Genomic DNA, 16029 nt, shown 5'->3' with positions numbered 1-16029 from the left:
AAAAAGAGACAACAGAGGGGACCTCATCAATGCCTGTAAGTATCTGAAGGGATGGTGTCAAGACGATACAGTCAGGCTCTTCTCAGTGGTGCCAAGCAATAGGACAAAAGGTAAGGGGCAGAAACTGATTCACACAAGGTTCCACTTGAATATGAGGAAGAACTTTACTGTGAGGATGACTGAACATTGAAACAGGCTGCCCGGAGAGGCTGTGGAGTCTCCCTCTCTGGAGACATTCCAAATCCACTAGGACGCGTTTCTGTGTCACCTGCTCCGGGTGACCCTGCCTTGGCAGGGGGGTTGGCTTGGATGATCTCCAGAGGTCCTTTCCAACCCTAACCATCTTGTGATTCTTAACCTGCTCTGTGAAAGAAATCGGCCTTGAGGGTTTGCCTTGGGGGGGGCTTATTTGCATGTGCGTCTTTATGTTGCTTCCCAGGGCACAGTACAGACGGATGCACTGGGGATAGGACGGGACGGGATCCCATCGCGTCCCCTCCCGTTCCGTCCCAGCCAGGGCCGGCCCCCGCCAGCACCGCCCTCCCACTCGGGCTCGGCGGAAGTGAGGGCGGGGGGCGGGGCCGCGCGGCTCCCCGCGGGTCTGGGCCGCCGCCATTTTGTTGGCGCCCGGCGCTGCCGGCGGGACGGAAAGGGCCGGGAATTGCCTGGCGGCTCCTCCCCCGCCGGGCTCGAGAGGCGGGGACTGAGCGAGGCCCTGCCGGGACGGGACGGGGCGGCGGGGCTCAGCGCGGCGCAGCGATGTCGGCGTTCTCGGAGGCGGCGCTGGAGCGGAAGCTCTCGGAGCTGAGCAACTCGCAGCAGAGTGTGCAGACCCTGAGCCTGTGGCTCATCCACCACCGCAAGCACTCGGCGCTCATCGTCAGCGTGTGGGAGCGGGAGCTGCGCAAAGGTGAGGCCGGGGCCGGGTGGGCCCCGCCGGGGCGCCTCGGGGGCGGCGGATCCGGGGCAGGAGGAGGAGGCGAAGGTGGCGGCCCCCCCTGCGGTGTGTGCGGCGGCGGAAGCAGGGGGATGGCGACGGGGATGCCCGGCCTGTGGATGGCAGGGAGAGGGCGAGGGTGGGCCCCAGCGCCTGGGGAGAGTGGAGCTACTGGGGCCAGCGTTCAGCCCCAGGTCTCGGTTTTTTGATGACCGTGGGCTGGGAGGTGCTCCTCCTCCCTCTTTTTCCCTCTACTCCCCTCTCTCCTGTCTTTTCCCTCCCATTATCCCTTCCTCCCTCAGCGAGATGCCTCTGAGGAGGCTGCCCCTCGTGTTTTGCCTCCCTTTTTTTCTTGTGAAAGGAGAGAGGAAGGTGGGAAACAGGAGGGACGGGATTTGGGGGTTTTTGTTATTAATACAGGTAATTACAGGTCTTCCAAGGCGGAGCCTTTTAGGTATTGTCTTTCATCATCTCTGATGATGGTTGTTAGCTGTAATACTATTTGAATTTCTTGTCCACTCATGCCAGAAACTGTTCTTGTAGGGCAGCTGTGGATGGGAATACTCTGCAGGAAGAGCAATTTAATGTGTTCAAAGTGGTTTTTACTTCCTATTTTTGCCAGATGGCTACTACCAGTGTTAGAATAATAATAAAAATGTATGTTTCTTTAGCTATGTTAAGTGTGCAGACTTAAATGCTTTCTTTTTAACAGGAAGGAACTTGCAGCTATAGATAGTGGTTCAGGGACCGAAAGGGAGAAATGGCATGTGAAGGTTTATTTGATGTGACTGGAAAATAACTTGATTTTGAATTAATTCATTTAAGAAATTAAAACTCACTTGATAGAACTCTGCTTTGCTCTAGGAAATATTACTGTCTTCCAATAGCTTCCTTTGGAGCTTCGCTATTATGTGGATCTTTAATGGAAAAAGTAGAAGACTAGGCTTTCAAGTGGAGAGGAAAAATAGCACTAAGCCATGACAGGACTTATGAAAGAGGAACCACTGAGTTTCATGTAACATGGCTACTGTATTGGGTTTTTTTAAATACTCTTTTTGTGAGAAGTGTGATCTTTTGAACTTTAGGGCAAGAGTTGAATTCTTTTTTACCATTGCCCTAAGAAAGGCTTCCTTGATGTATTTCGTCTTATGAAATAAACACATTTTCACTATATGTTAGTTGCAAACTTGCTTTCTTGTTCCTGGAACAAATTAATGGATCTCCCATCTGTGTCTGAAACATTTCACATTTCTGGGCCTCCTAATCAAACAACTTGAATGTTTGAAGTGGTGTATGATACCAGAAAGGCATCTTAAACTAATTGAAATAGGGTCAGAGTTTTGGTTGCTCATCTTAATTAATGCGCACAATACTACTACATAATAATGCAGGATGTTAATGGTCAATCTTTAACCTTAATTTTCCTGTTGTGCTGTTTGACTAATTGGAGAAATGAAGTCTTTGATACATGGTCTATGTGTCTGAAGGTGGCATTGAGAGGCAAGGATAACCATCTTAAAAAGTCAGAGGAATACTTTGCTTTTTCTCAGCTTTCAGTGTCTGACTTCCACTTCTAAGCCTGTTTTGAGCTTTGGATGAGCATAACTGCCATAATTGGTTTTGTCTTGAGTTTGTCGAAGCTGTTGTCCAACTTTTGAACCTGGCATAGTTAATATTCAAAGGATGTATTTTAGTTTTTCATCTCTGATAACAGTACCTGAGTTTCAAAAATGTTAGCTTGCATTCACCCAATATTAACTTTTTGCTAATTGCATCACAGAATTGCTATATAGTTCCTAATCTCCACAGGCTGGGTGTAGTGATCTAAGTGGACAGCACGTGGAGGATGGGAAGGAAAACCAGTGTACTGTGGTGAAGTGAGGTGCATAAACACCACAAAGCAGAATGCTAGCAGTGAGGCTGTAAACAGAGTAAGTTTAAGGCTCCTGACTTGCCTTCCATCCAAGCTGTATGAACATGATTGCTCTCCTACTTGAGAGGAAAATTACCTCTATTTGGAGAATACGTACACAAAAATTACTGGCATTGCCAGCTGCTATTGCTAGCCAGCAGTGTACTGGCACTGAAAATTGAATCTTGCCTTTCTAAATTTTATTTCCTTTCATTGTATATCTATTGTCACCCTCATCTCCAGACCTTCCTTCCAGCTTACTCCCTTTCGGGCTTATGGAATGTGGTATAACTAACTAGGTTGAACACAATATAGTGTGATGTTACATTTTTTCTGGATGCTTTCAGTTTTGGTAAAACATCACTTGAGCCAGATGAGCTTGCATGAGCCTTTCTGAACATGTCTCTAGTGATTCATGAAAACGAGTGCTAGGATCTGAGCTCTTTTGTTCCTAAATGTTTGGTTCTGATTCTTTTATTTTTAAAATAGTTGGAGTAGAGGTGAAGAGGCAGCTTTTCAAATGCACACATAATTTACACAACATAAAGTCTTAGTGCCCTTCTGTTTACTTGGCTTAATGGATACTAGTCAGGTCTCATATTCTGGCATATCTAGAGATCATCGGTTCCATACACCTTCATGTACAGGTTTTCTTGAAAAGTTTGTACTGAGGAAAATGATCCTGCTTTGGCTAGATGTGAAATGTAACACTTGAAGTTAAATAGTTAATTACTTGGTAGTCATAAGCTTTTTCAGTAGTTAAGTAGTACTAATTAATTAACTTGTAATGTGACTACATCAGTCATTCCCAAAATGCAACTGGTGGACCCATTTAAACTATGTAATTTTGTGTATCCATAAAGGGAATAACTTACTGGGTATTTTTTTTAGACTGAGTAGTGGTATAATAACATAAAAATTTGTTGTGTAAACCTGCAGTCAGTAAGTGGCTGCTGAGAAAACCCCTAGGAACACCTTTGAATAGGCTTTTCTGAGATGGAATCTGTTGAGAATTATTTTTTGTTACTTGCAAATCAGGTATGTTCTCTTGCATGCATCTCTTGCTGCCTGGTTTCAGGATTCTCTGAAACGGTAGGGATTTTTTACTTGTTTGTATGTTTTGTTTTGAAATAAAAAATTTCGGTTCCATAATTCAAAGCATCAGCCTTCAAGGGTGAACAATAGGTGCTTGTTCAGGAGGCTCAGTGTGCAATTTGCAGTACTGGGTTAAAATTAATTCTTTTTCAAAGAAAAACAAACCCCAAACTTGCTATAAGTTTGTTATATAGGAGTTGTTATTTTAAGCTCCAGTTAGTTGTCTGTAATAATCTTTTCCTGTCATCTCATTTTCTGTTAGCTTTTCCAGGTCGAGCTCTGTCACTTGTTAGGTATTTATGTCCTAATGATATTTTAATAATCACAAAATATTCTGAGTTGGAAGGGACCCAGAAGGATCATCAAATCCAGCTCTTGGCTCTGCACAGGACGTTGTCCTGTTGTATCTTTAAACCTAGTTTCAGATTCAAGTATCTGTTTCCTCAGAACCTGACGTGGCATCTCATTGATTAGTCGGCCTCAGAAACTGATGCTGATCATCCCCCACCTCCCTTAATCACTTGCTCTCTTGTTTTGGCTGTCATCTGTCACCCCACCCGTGTCACACTGATCACTCTTCCCTGCACAGCTTATCTGGGTTAGCAACTCTAAGACAGCCACAATTGTGTAAGTACATCTGGGCTGCTACAGAGGGATGGATGTATTTTTTAGTGCTTGACTCTGACAGTTTACCTGCTCTTCCAGTTAATATGCCTTTTTTTTTTGTTTTTGTTTTGTGGTGTTGAAGTCATTCAATGGTATGAGAAGCTACTATTCTTTGCTTATTTATAGTTGTTTGTCTGCAACTTCTGCTACTGGGACATATGCTGGTGTTTGGGTCGTCACTCAGTATAGCTGTTGGCATTGATGCAATATGTTTTCCTGAAGCTGGTGGCTGTTGTGGCAGCTGCTGAAATTTGGAAGATAGAGGATTTTAGTAGGCAAATTGAGAAGGCCTAGCAACACTGAAAGCAGATTTGAAAGTTGTATTGCATTTAAATTACTCTGATACTCAAGTCAACTGCTTTGAAGCACAACTACAGCCAAAACTGATTGCAGTATATTGCCTTGCAGATGGGAAGTAGATCATAGGAAATAAGTTCCTGATTTGCAATTATTTTCTATACTATGTTGTGTAGCTTTTTCTGCCAGAAGGGATCTTTCTGTACTGATGATTGTAAGGTTATTTTACTTAATGGTGCTATAGTGTCATTGGCCCATGAGAGAGAATAAATAGATTCTGTTTTAATTAAAAGAAAGAAAACGGTGGCTTCCTGACTTTGTTGGTTAGTAGGTGTTCTTGAGGAGACCAGTAAGAATACTTAAGACAGAGGTGCTTGTGGGTGCCTTCCTGCTTATCCACGTGAATTTTCTCATCTATGTCAAAAGGTTTGGAGATCATCAAATAACAGGCAAAACTTTAGGTTAATTGGAGTAATTGAGTCAGGTTAGAGAAACCTATTTGCTACACACATGATTTAAAAAACGGCCTACAGTTAGGAGCAACAGAGTAGCAATATAAGAGTATAACGATTCAAAATAGTTATATTTGGATAGTGTAGTCCAAATATGTATTAGTGCTGTATCTCGAGACCTCATATTTTACCTGTACCTGCCTGTCTTTTACCATTCTGAATACTTAAGTGTAGCGTCTTTTTCTTGTCCTGAAACTGTCGTTGCCGTTAATTCATATCCATCTTGGCATTGTACTAGCCAGGGGAGCCAATGAAAGAAATTGGTTTGTTTCATGTGTTCAGGTAATTCAAGATACACCAAGTGCAGTGGGGAAGGTTCTGCAGAGTAATTATGTTGGAACAGTTTCCTTGGTCTGTGACCAGCTTTCTGCATCCCCTGGTAATTTGATGCTGATGGCCTTTTTCCCAGAAGTGTCTGTATACTGTGTTCTCTTTGTTATTGGCCTCCAAACTCAAAGTCGTAGTACTTGGACTACTCCAAGTACTCCAAGTGGGCAATCCCATTCCCCTCTTTGAAAACACAGCAGTTATCAAACCTTGGTAAAATTCACCAGGAGAATCAGGTGACTGTGCAATGTTGAACACTTAGTTTAAGTTTTTCTTAAAAGAAGGTTAATGAATTTTAAGTGCTCATTGTACAGTGTGCCTTTTATGGATTATGTTATCTTTAAATTGTCCTTTCTGGTGGCAGCCTCTCAAGTGGCTTTTACAGTCATGTTACAAAAAATGCTGCACTTCATCAGCTTGCGTAAAAACTCAGGTTAGCTCTCCTCAGTGTGAAGAATCAGTGATCTTGCCCTCAAGCTTCAGTGCTGCTTGACCTGAAGATGTTTGGTTGTGTAATAAAAAGCTTGAAAGCTTGTTGAGTGTTTACAGAGATGTTGTGAACTTCTCTTGCAAAGGTGTGAAACGTGCTGTGAGACAGGAAGTGTCCTAGAGATTCTAGAAGTGATGACACTCTCCTGCATGTATGTAGACTAAAGTAATTCTAAAGCTATTGAGCCAAGTCTTTATTTGAATCCATATTACATAACTTTAGTGTGCTAAATAAAATGTTTACTCCTGATAACTGTTGTGGGATTTTAATATACTGAAGCTTATTGTCTCAAAACCTCTTGTTAGATGGTATTTTCTTTCAAGGTCGGTTGATGTAGCAAAGCTGGGCTGTAGAACCTTAAAGCCTGATGTAACATTTTCAGATGGCTCAGTCAATCTATACAGTTGAAGTGGGATGTGAGTGAAATCTCTTATGCTTGGGTGTTTTTCTGTAGTTATATCTAAGATGGTAAATATCTCTTGGCTCTAGGGAAGAGGTGTAGAACAGCATGAAACTAATGGGCATGTTACTAGCAATCTTCATGAGAGCTCAATTTCAAATCAGGAGGTAAACCTGGAGAAGACAAATATAGGTGATTATGGTGCCTTTGATTACCAGAGCTAACCTCAGTGAAAATGGCCATCTTATTGTCTTTCAAGGTAAAATACTAGTTTCTTGCACTAAAATGGTGTCTTATCAGTGTTAAGAGCTCTCTAAGTGTTATGGACTAAAGCATATAATGTCAGGGCATCTATACTGAACTGGCAAAGAACCAGGCATACTAGGTATGCTTTCCTAAGAAGCATGGCTTGCCAAAAACTAAGACTTAATAATGTAGTTTCCACTTAGATACCTCAGTATGCCAATTGTAGGTGAAATATCATTAATATCTGAAGGATATTCATTGGCATTTAAACATGTCAGGTACATTTTTCGGACAGACATAGTTTCATTTGCAAGATGCAGATCCCACTTAGTGTCATTGTGGATGCTTTATAATCAGAATAATATGCTTAATATGGTCTTACACCAACCAGCACTGTTGAAATGTTAAAATATTTCAGAATACAGTGCTTCAGGGAGCTACTTTGGTGGCTAAACGGTAAATCTAACTGAAACAAGCAGAGGAGTTATGTGAACGCTGCACAAATCTTCTGAAAAGATGACTCAGTCCATTGTGGATGATTTCTTAGAAGTTTTATGTTAACTCACTGTACTGTTAGTGTACCAGAGGTACTGTGGGCTGACCGCTTATAACGCTGTACACTCTGGCAGGATGTGCCTTACAGATCCTTCTTCAACCTAAGTTCTTATGTTTTTTTCCCTTCATTTTCTTCTCACAGTAGGAATGCTTTTACTAATAGCTTTGCCATGTGTTGAGGACACTTAAAATAATCCATTTGATCCATTTTGTTGTTCTGAGATTTATCAAAGCCCTGGACTGCAAAGTTCGTGTTACTACGAGTGAAGAGAGATGCTTTTAACATAATTTTTTTCCAGAACAGATCTATATGGTCCTGAATTCAGTTTTGTATTTCAGACTTCAATAGTTAATTTACAGTCATAGTAGAATGCTTTTCATCTCAAATTTGTCAGCTTCAGTTGCCAGAGGTTACGTTGTACTTTAGTCTCCTGGGTAAGGCAGGTTGCTAGTAGATCAGTATGTAAGTCTTGAAGATTTGTGAAATGAAAGGAAACCATTCTCAAGACTAGGCATAATTTTCAGCATTGGAATTTTGTGCACCACATTCTTACAGCAAGAGGGATTCAATTTTATTTCACAATTGTCTTTGTGAACATAAGGGTACAGTATTGATTGAACTTTTAACCAAAGCCACAGTTAGCTTAATAGTGGGTTTAGGATTTTTGTTCATTGTATGCAGCTTTGTTTATGTTGAATTGTAATAGCAAGCTGAAAAGGTAGTACTAGGTGAAATAAGCCTGAAAGTGAGTTTCTGGGTTTTCAAAGGCTTTTCCAAACCTGGTACATGGATGTCTTTACTGCAGTGAATAGATCAAGTCTAGGTTTTGTGAGAATCAACACTACCTGACTTCGTGGCACTGTGCATGCACCTCCTGTCTTTGCCAGCCCAATTGATTTGGCTTATGTTGGAAAGATAAGATTTGTCACAAATTGGTTACATCACTGAGCATTAAAACATGACTTTTTTTCTGTAAAATGGATGGACAAGGACCTATCTTGCATGCAGTTCCAGAGGATATAGTATGGGGAGTGGCCTGCTTCATTAGATTTTGAGTCATAATTCTGGACTTATTTAAGAAATGGGGAGGAGTGCAGGCTCATCTTTGGTAAGTGCTCGTTACTTTTTGGTATGCCTGTGAGACAATATGTGTTTTCTAAGATTCTCTCTTTGAATAATTCAAAACTTTCTATGTGTCAGAACTTTGCTTTACCTGAAACCTAGGTAGGAGATGTGTTGTTGTATCATCAGTCAGGTTTTAATATAGAAATTGAGTAGCATAAGTTTAGAAAATCTAAATTTTAGATTAGCCAGATTTTGTCACAAATTTATTTCCTATAGTGACTTCAGTGTTTGGAGTAGACTTTTAATAGATCCACCTTGTGTCCAGCACTTCCAAGCTAATTCTTTTTTTTTGCCACTCTTTAGTTTGCCTTGATTGTAAGAGATAGATGTGTTTTTATGTTTAACAGAGGGTTTTTCCCCCGCCCCCACTTAGTCCAGAACTCTCAACTTGTTAGATATGTCTGTCTAAGAGGATGGGAAAAATTCAGTACTTCAAGGAGAAATCCCTCAGAAGAGTCTTTCCGTAGTGCAAAATTTATTCTCAAAAACATTTCCCTGGAGTGAAAGCATATCAACAATGAATTTTCTCTTTGTATGTGAGGGTGATGGTTCTGCATTTTTGAGAGGTTGGAATAGAAATTAACAAAATCAAATCATATTGTGGACTAAGCATGAATTATAGGAAATCCTAGAATGGCTTTCTTACAGTTGAGAGGGCAGAAAACCCTTGTCTTTCAAAAGAAACCTCTTTTTAAAATCAAAGTGTACATACTGAGACTATGTAGTGGTAATGATATTCTGGTGTTAACCAAGAATAGAAGTGTTACAATAAGTTATAGACTTGTAGACTACTGAAGATTAGATGAAGTATGATTGTAAATGAAAACACCCAGGTAGGAACACTTAAAAAACATGGAATACATTTTCAAAAGCAACTTGTAAATTGCAAGCTTGTAATCTATTGCACATTAATGGAGAGGAGGTAGAATACTTAAGATACTTGGAGAAGGGATACTCCAAGGAGCCTGAAAGTGGTTTCTGAATGTTTTCTTGATGTTACAGCTACCAGCATGTGAGTATTTAAACAATTAGGAGATGGGGGAGGAAAGTATCACAGTGATAATAAGGAGACTGACTAGGGGTTGACCAGTTTGCTCAAATGCGAAAATGAGAAGTGGGTATGTAAGACTGATGAAATTCAGACTGAAAAGGAGGAGGTTCTTCACAGGAATGAATGACTGTGGATCTGTGAAGTGACTTGTGAGAGGACTTCATGAGTGTAAGAAATTTATGCAGGCTCAAAGGAAAGCTGAAGAAATCCTTGAGGGCTACCTAACAGACAAATCTCATAAGACTCAGGAAAACACCTGAGAATAGTTGGGGTCTGAAGGACACTTTGGAATATCTGGGGTTTTCCCTGTTTGTTTTCAAAGATGATGCTAAAGGGAAGTTTTCGTACTATGAAGGAAGAGGAATTTGTACAAAGAGAGCAGAAGAGAGAGAAAACCCAATAGGTGACTGTAGTCTTTTCACATGAAAATGCTGTAAATGTGAAATGATTGTAAGCAGTAATGAAAACAGAAAAAAAAGTCTTTTATTTCAGAGTGGGGGAGGTCCGGAGATGGGTGTTTGTATTTGGTATAAATGTGGATAAGTAGGTATTAGTTAAAGGAAATAAAATTTCTAATTATTCTTTATTATTCTTTTTATTAGCAAAACCAAATAGGAAGCTGACATTCCTGTACTTGGCCAATGATGTCATACAGAACAGCAAAAGAAAAGGACCAGAATTTACAAAAGACTTTGCTCCAGTAATAGTGGAGGCTTTTAAGCATGTTTCAAGGTACGGTAAACTTGTATGTGCAGTGTCCTTCTTCATACTGTGTTTGAGGGGGATTTAGAGAAATCCTCAGTTGGTCTCTTCTGGCCCAGCTAGTCTTTGTGTGCTATTTCTCTACTTGAGGTCTTGTTAATTTAATTTATTCAGTGTTCTTTTGATCTTGGAGAGTCTTAATTCTGTTGGATGAAGTTTCATAGTAAATTCGTCAGCATTCAGTCCGTTCTGCTTTGGAAAGCTGTCAGCTATTCCTGAAACTAAGACTTGCTTTCAGTCTGTGTATGTGTGCTGCAACAGTTTGATATTTTTCATTGCTGGTGTTTCATGATTTGTTTTTCCCCAGCAGCCATTAATCTCATCGCATGAGGAAGCTAGAGTCTTGATACAGGATTATTTTCACAATGATACACAGCTGTTGAAGCAACACAAACCTATTTGCAGTATTTGCATAATAGGGTTACAGACCTACAGATTTATGGGTTGAGCAAGAAAACAGAGTTGGGCATTGGTCCTGTTTTATTTATGTGCTTGCTAAGACACCATGAACTGGCATTTGCTTTTCTTTCTTTAAAATGTGATTTTGTTATTTTCTGAGATTATTTGACTTCTGATGCTTGGATATTGCTAAGGTATATGAAGGTTCTTCTGTGAAAAATAATCATATAGCAGCACTGTACTTCTACCTAGTGCTGATACTTGCTTTTTTCCCCTGTAACAGTGAGTCTGATGAGAGTTGTAAGAAACACCTTGGCCGAGTGCTGTCTATCTGGGAAGAAAGGTCTGTTTATGAAAATGATGTATTAGAACAACTTAGGCAAGCTTTGTGTAAGTATTTTGTGTGCGTATCAAGGTTCAGTCTCTTCTTTGAAATACTCTTTCCCTGACTGCTCTGTTTTCATTTAGATGGAGACAGAAAGGGGAGGAAGCGCACGTATGAACAGATAAAAGTTGATGAAAATAACTGTTCACCTCGAAGTTCTCCCACTGACCCTCCTCAGGTAAAAACATGTTTATAAAATTCTGTATTTACATATGATTTCATGCAGAATTTTTCAGTTACTCCTGTTTTTGAATGATCTCTGTTTTTCTTTTTAATGAGGTACTGTTTCTGTGCAAAAACTTTTCACAGTATTTCAGGTTACATGTATGTTGTAACTTTAGTCATTTGACACTAAACCTGAATGTATTAACTGTATGTCCAGCTTTGCTCACATCAGGATTTCAGCAGTAGTTTCTACAGTGTTTTGGGTTCTCATTCAGTTTCCGCGGCAGTAATGAGTAACCCATGTGTTAGAGTAAGATTGTTATGGATTTATCAGTAAAATATTTCTCAGAGTTGCAATCATGATGGTTGGGAAAAATTGTCTACCTTGCACTGTTATAGCTTTCCTAATTTGTGCGGGTTTTTTATTATGGTATTGCCCTATCTCAAAAGGCTTTTTGTTATGGTCAGGAATGACTGTCCTCAAATAATCACATGAGCTCTACTTTCAAAACAAGCACACTGATCTAGTCTGATGCAATAGTGAAGCAAAATGACACAAAAGATAATGTTAAAAATCTATAGTAAAATGAAAGGTATTGTAAAATATTCACTGTCAAAAATAAAAGATGTATAAGTAATCCTTATATACCAAGAATTTAAATGAAAAAAATCTGTTGGAGGAAGGTGACCTTTAAAACTGGGAACGCTGCAATATTGTCCTGAGAATGAAAGGTTTGGTTTTGTTTTCCATCTAAAAGCTGATGCTGCAAACGCTGTTGAAATTGCCATCAAATCAATTCCAAAGCTTATTGTAAGATACTGTTTTGTTCTAGGATCTGTTTACTTAAAGTAGTTTTCCATCTTGCATGCTTTTTTCAGACCACAGATCTCATAAGAGCATTACAAGAACTAGAAAATGCTGCCTCTGGGGATGCAGCAGTTCATCAGAGAATAGCCTCGCTGCCTATAGAGGTCCAAGATGTGTCCCTGTTAGACAGAATAACAGGTGAGGGTTGGGGACCCAGTAACCAAAATGCTGTTCTGAGAACCTAACGATGTGTGATGAAATCACGCTTTACTTGTTTTTCTCTGCTTGCTTTTTAGATAAGGAATCTGGAGAGCAGCTTTCCAAAATGGTAGATGATGCATGTATGTTGCTGGCGGATTACAATGGCAGGTTGGCTGCTGAAATAGATGATAGAAAACAGCTGACTCGAATGTTATCAGACTTTCTCCGATGTCAAAAAGAATTCCTTGCAGAGAAAGAACATAAGCTGGAAGTGCGTAATGTTTTGTTTTAGTCCATTCTTCACTAAAGCTTGTTCTTGCAAATGTTTTTAGTTGACCTAAAAAACTGTTATCTCCAAAGATAAATATTTAATTGCCACTCTTACATCTTTGCTTCCAGCACATTATTAACATCTTGTTTGATTCCAGTGTTCTAAACCTGTTAAACCAGCTCTTTGGTTTTTTAGCTATTCAGTCTTTGTTAAGTCTGTACAGACTTAGTTTTAGTAGTGCAGATAAAAACTCTTACCCTGAGTGTTACAAATGTAATTTCTCACAATTTTTTTTCATGCTTCTTTCATTCATTGTAAGTCTTAGTTATGTATTTGCTAAAGGATAAGAATTTAATCATTGGTTTCAGCACAACTTTTTAACCAGACTCAAGCATCCATTGAACGTAGTAAAATGTAGTTTTAGCCTCTACAGCCTCTAATACAGATGGTTAGCAGCACTAGCACCATTAGGACCAGACAGATCATAATAAAAGAAGGATGCAGAGTCAGCAGCTCATTATGAGCATGATCCCCTAAGTTATTCTATTCTTTGCTATTCCCAGTCATCTGTTTTCCTTTCCTACCATGGAATACTGTAAAGCCTCCTGTTGAACATCCCACATATTTAGAATATGTCCATAATTTTATGTCAATTGCTTACCAGGGCTAACTTGAGTACTACAGTAATAGGACTGAAGCTGTATCATTTTTCAAGAGGAGATATCTAAACAATTGCAGTGCCCTGTAACTGTAGCATATGCATATATGGTGCCCAAATTAATTACTCTTGAGGTTTCATCATACAGGCCTGTCAGGAACATTTTCTTTGCTTAATGGGGTTTTTTTTACCTTTTTATAACTTGAGTTCAGATTTTGTATTGCCTTTGTTCAGGAAAATGCTGTTCACAATGTATTTGAAGTCATCATTCAGATCAGTTGTATCATTCCCACTCTTATTTCCTGACTTACTTACTTTCCTCTATGCCTCACAGAAAAGCAATTGATGAAGGTTCTTCCTGTCAACTTTACTGTGTGTGTTTATCCTGTGGGAAGAATATCAACCAACTTCATGTAAGATAGGTGGTATCACAGTAGTTCTTTTTGCAATAGCAACTGACCCAACTGGATAATGGAACCTGGAAGATTAAAGAACAGGAAGCCTTAAGCTTTTCATCACATGCCCTACCTCCCCTCTGACTGTGTGTAGTGGGTTTGAAGGACAAATACCCAATTTCAGTGAAGGACTGGTTGTCTAGAGACACTGACTTGTTTTTGTAGCTCAGTACCAGCAATTATTCCCTATTTAGGTATAGTAGACCACTGGGATAGTGAGTTGCTCAAAAGGCAGTGACTTGGTGTTTCAGACAGATTTATAGTTCTGTGAAAACAAGAGAGCTCAATTAAAAAGAAATCACAAATGGTAGTGCAGCTGTGAGCAGATTCTGCCCTTGTTCGTTGTTTTCATCAAATATAAACCAGTTTAATTTCCCAGTATTACTAGATCAGAGAATTCATAATTTTAAGAGACAGGAGTTTCGTATTACTGGGCTGTCATAGTCCTTAAAACCAAGTTTCTTGGCTGAATTATTTAAACTGCTAAAGAATTGCATTCTAATACAGCACAGTTCCTTTTTTGGACTAGTTCGAGGTCTTTCTTTAAAAAGTGGGAGACGCTCTTCAGTAGCTGTAGCAGTCTGTTTTAAACAGATGAAGTCCTGGGATGTTGAAGGATACCGTAAGAATGTTTTTAGGCTGATCAGTGTGGTATACATGTGAATTACTAATAAAGAACTGTGAGCCGAGATGGTGTCAACCCAGGTTACTAATAAAGGCTGATGAGCCAAGAGATCGTTGAGAACAACAACCTTACAATGAAGTTTCTAAGCTAGTGTTAAGATAAATGAAGTGACCTCATGCTCACTACCATTAGTGCTTTTTGGTTTGAGAAGTGGAGGCTGATAAACATTCTGATGTTTTGAAATGTTAAGATCAGGATGTTTTCATGATGCTGTCTGCAGAGCCTCCTGACTTAGCTCCTGTGTTTTGTTTTTAGTTCCTAAGAAATGGAGATGAAGCAAGGACTCTGTCTTTACTGTCTTGGGAAATTCCATACCTTAAATTGAGCCTTGCTTCTTGGCTTCACATTTGAAATAGCACTGGGAAAGGGGCCTGTCACCTAATTCTTTGAGAATGTATTTCCCTGAACTGTGTTCCTAGGTTTCGCTGCTCAAGTGTGATTTCTGATGAAATTAATTTGTTCTAGACAAGATTGTTTCTTTTGTTAGACTTCTGGCTATTGACATTTTTCTTATTATAACATGGTCTCTGGGTCGTAACATATCAAGTCTTCATTTCTTCCTGAATTAGTATCACCAATCTGTGAGTATAATGCTGAGACCCTAGCTTACTGATTTGTTAAACACCCAGGTATGGCAAGAAACAAGTGGATGTATTCTTGGTTGAATCTAGAAATGTTACTTGCTGTTGACCTGGTTTAACAGCAATAGAATTTGAATTTCCAGAGAATTCTCATTAGCTTTCAACTTTAGATGGGACCATTAGACCTAAATTTGCAGATCTTTTATCTTCTAAAGACAATTTACAGGTAAGTAATTTTGAATAACCAATCTTTCTATGAGTAGTTTTTTTAAGAATGAGAGTTTCTCTAATTGTTATTTCTGAAACAGAAGCGCATAATTCACATAAAAATCAAGGTAATGTATGCATTAAATCTTGAAAGGAGATTTTGGTAACAAATAAATAATACCATGTCTGCATCAAAAGCTAACAGTACTGCTTAGTAGGTGACTTTCCTAAGTATGTTTGGGGTAAGTAGTGTCATTTTTAACTCTTAAATTGTTTTCTTTAACGTCTTTCTAGCTTCTGTTGCAGGTGGTGGACATGGACCTATCTTCTAGTGATGTCACCATCCATTAGTACACACATCCTGCTAAAAATAAATTTAAGAATCAAAATCTTGTATTGTCTGTTGTTTTTGAAAACTTGAAGAGGAGGATTTCTGTAACTAGTCATACCAAACCTCTGTTATTTTCATCTATATTCTCACAAACATTACTGAGTTTATGCCTGAGATGGATAAATATTTATCCAGTGTCATTCCTTTTTCTTGAAGACTAAATCTTTCACGTGATTGTTCTTAAAACTCCCAGGTCCTTTTGATAAAATCATTTGAAATTTGCAATGGAGAAGTTTGGGGGTCACTTGCATTGAAGCTGCCATTACCAAAAGGAGAGAACTGTGAAAACAAGACTTTTTCAGACTTTCACTTACACTTTAGCTATTGGGTTTACATGATCAGAAATGAGAAGTGACGAATGTAGGGCTTGTCCTTCACAAGCACAATAAAAAACTTTATTAGGTAGCAGAGAATGTGTGTTTTATAATTGCACTTATGCCGTTTTGG

General features: G+C 39.3%; 1 protein-coding gene across 3 annotated transcripts in view; it reads left to right on the top strand.

Annotated features, from left to right (window-relative positions):
- The first annotated feature begins 584 nt into the window (after nt 1–584).
- Nucleotides 585–16029, top strand: part of RPRD1A (regulation of nuclear pre-mRNA domain containing 1A) — a 39521-nt gene continuing 24076 nt past the window's right edge. For 2 of the 3 annotated variants that reach the window (XM_027710989.1, XM_027711007.2), the window contains exons 1-6: nt 585–910; nt 10217–10346; nt 11059–11165; nt 11244–11338; nt 12205–12331; nt 12430–12605. In XM_027710989.1, the coding sequence (XP_027566790.1) occupies nt 760–910; nt 10217–10346; nt 11059–11165; nt 11244–11338; nt 12205–12331; nt 12430–12605 (786 nt within the window). In that variant the 5' untranslated portion in view covers nt 585–759. Of the gene's footprint in view, nt 911–10216; nt 10347–11058; nt 11166–11243; nt 11339–12204; nt 12332–12429; nt 12606–15485; nt 15581–16029 lie in introns of those variants that run through there. The other variant, XM_027710999.1, reaches the window with a different exon arrangement.

This window comes from Pipra filicauda, unplaced genomic scaffold, assembly GCF_003945595.2.
Source record: "Pipra filicauda isolate LSUMZ 115617 unplaced genomic scaffold, ASM394559v2 scaffold230_size2164044_pilon, whole genome shotgun sequence".
NCBI lineage: Eukaryota > Metazoa > Chordata > Aves > Passeriformes > Pipridae > Pipra > Pipra filicauda.
Note: the sequence above shows the minus strand (reverse complement) of the source record. Positions and strands in the feature narration are given on the sequence as shown.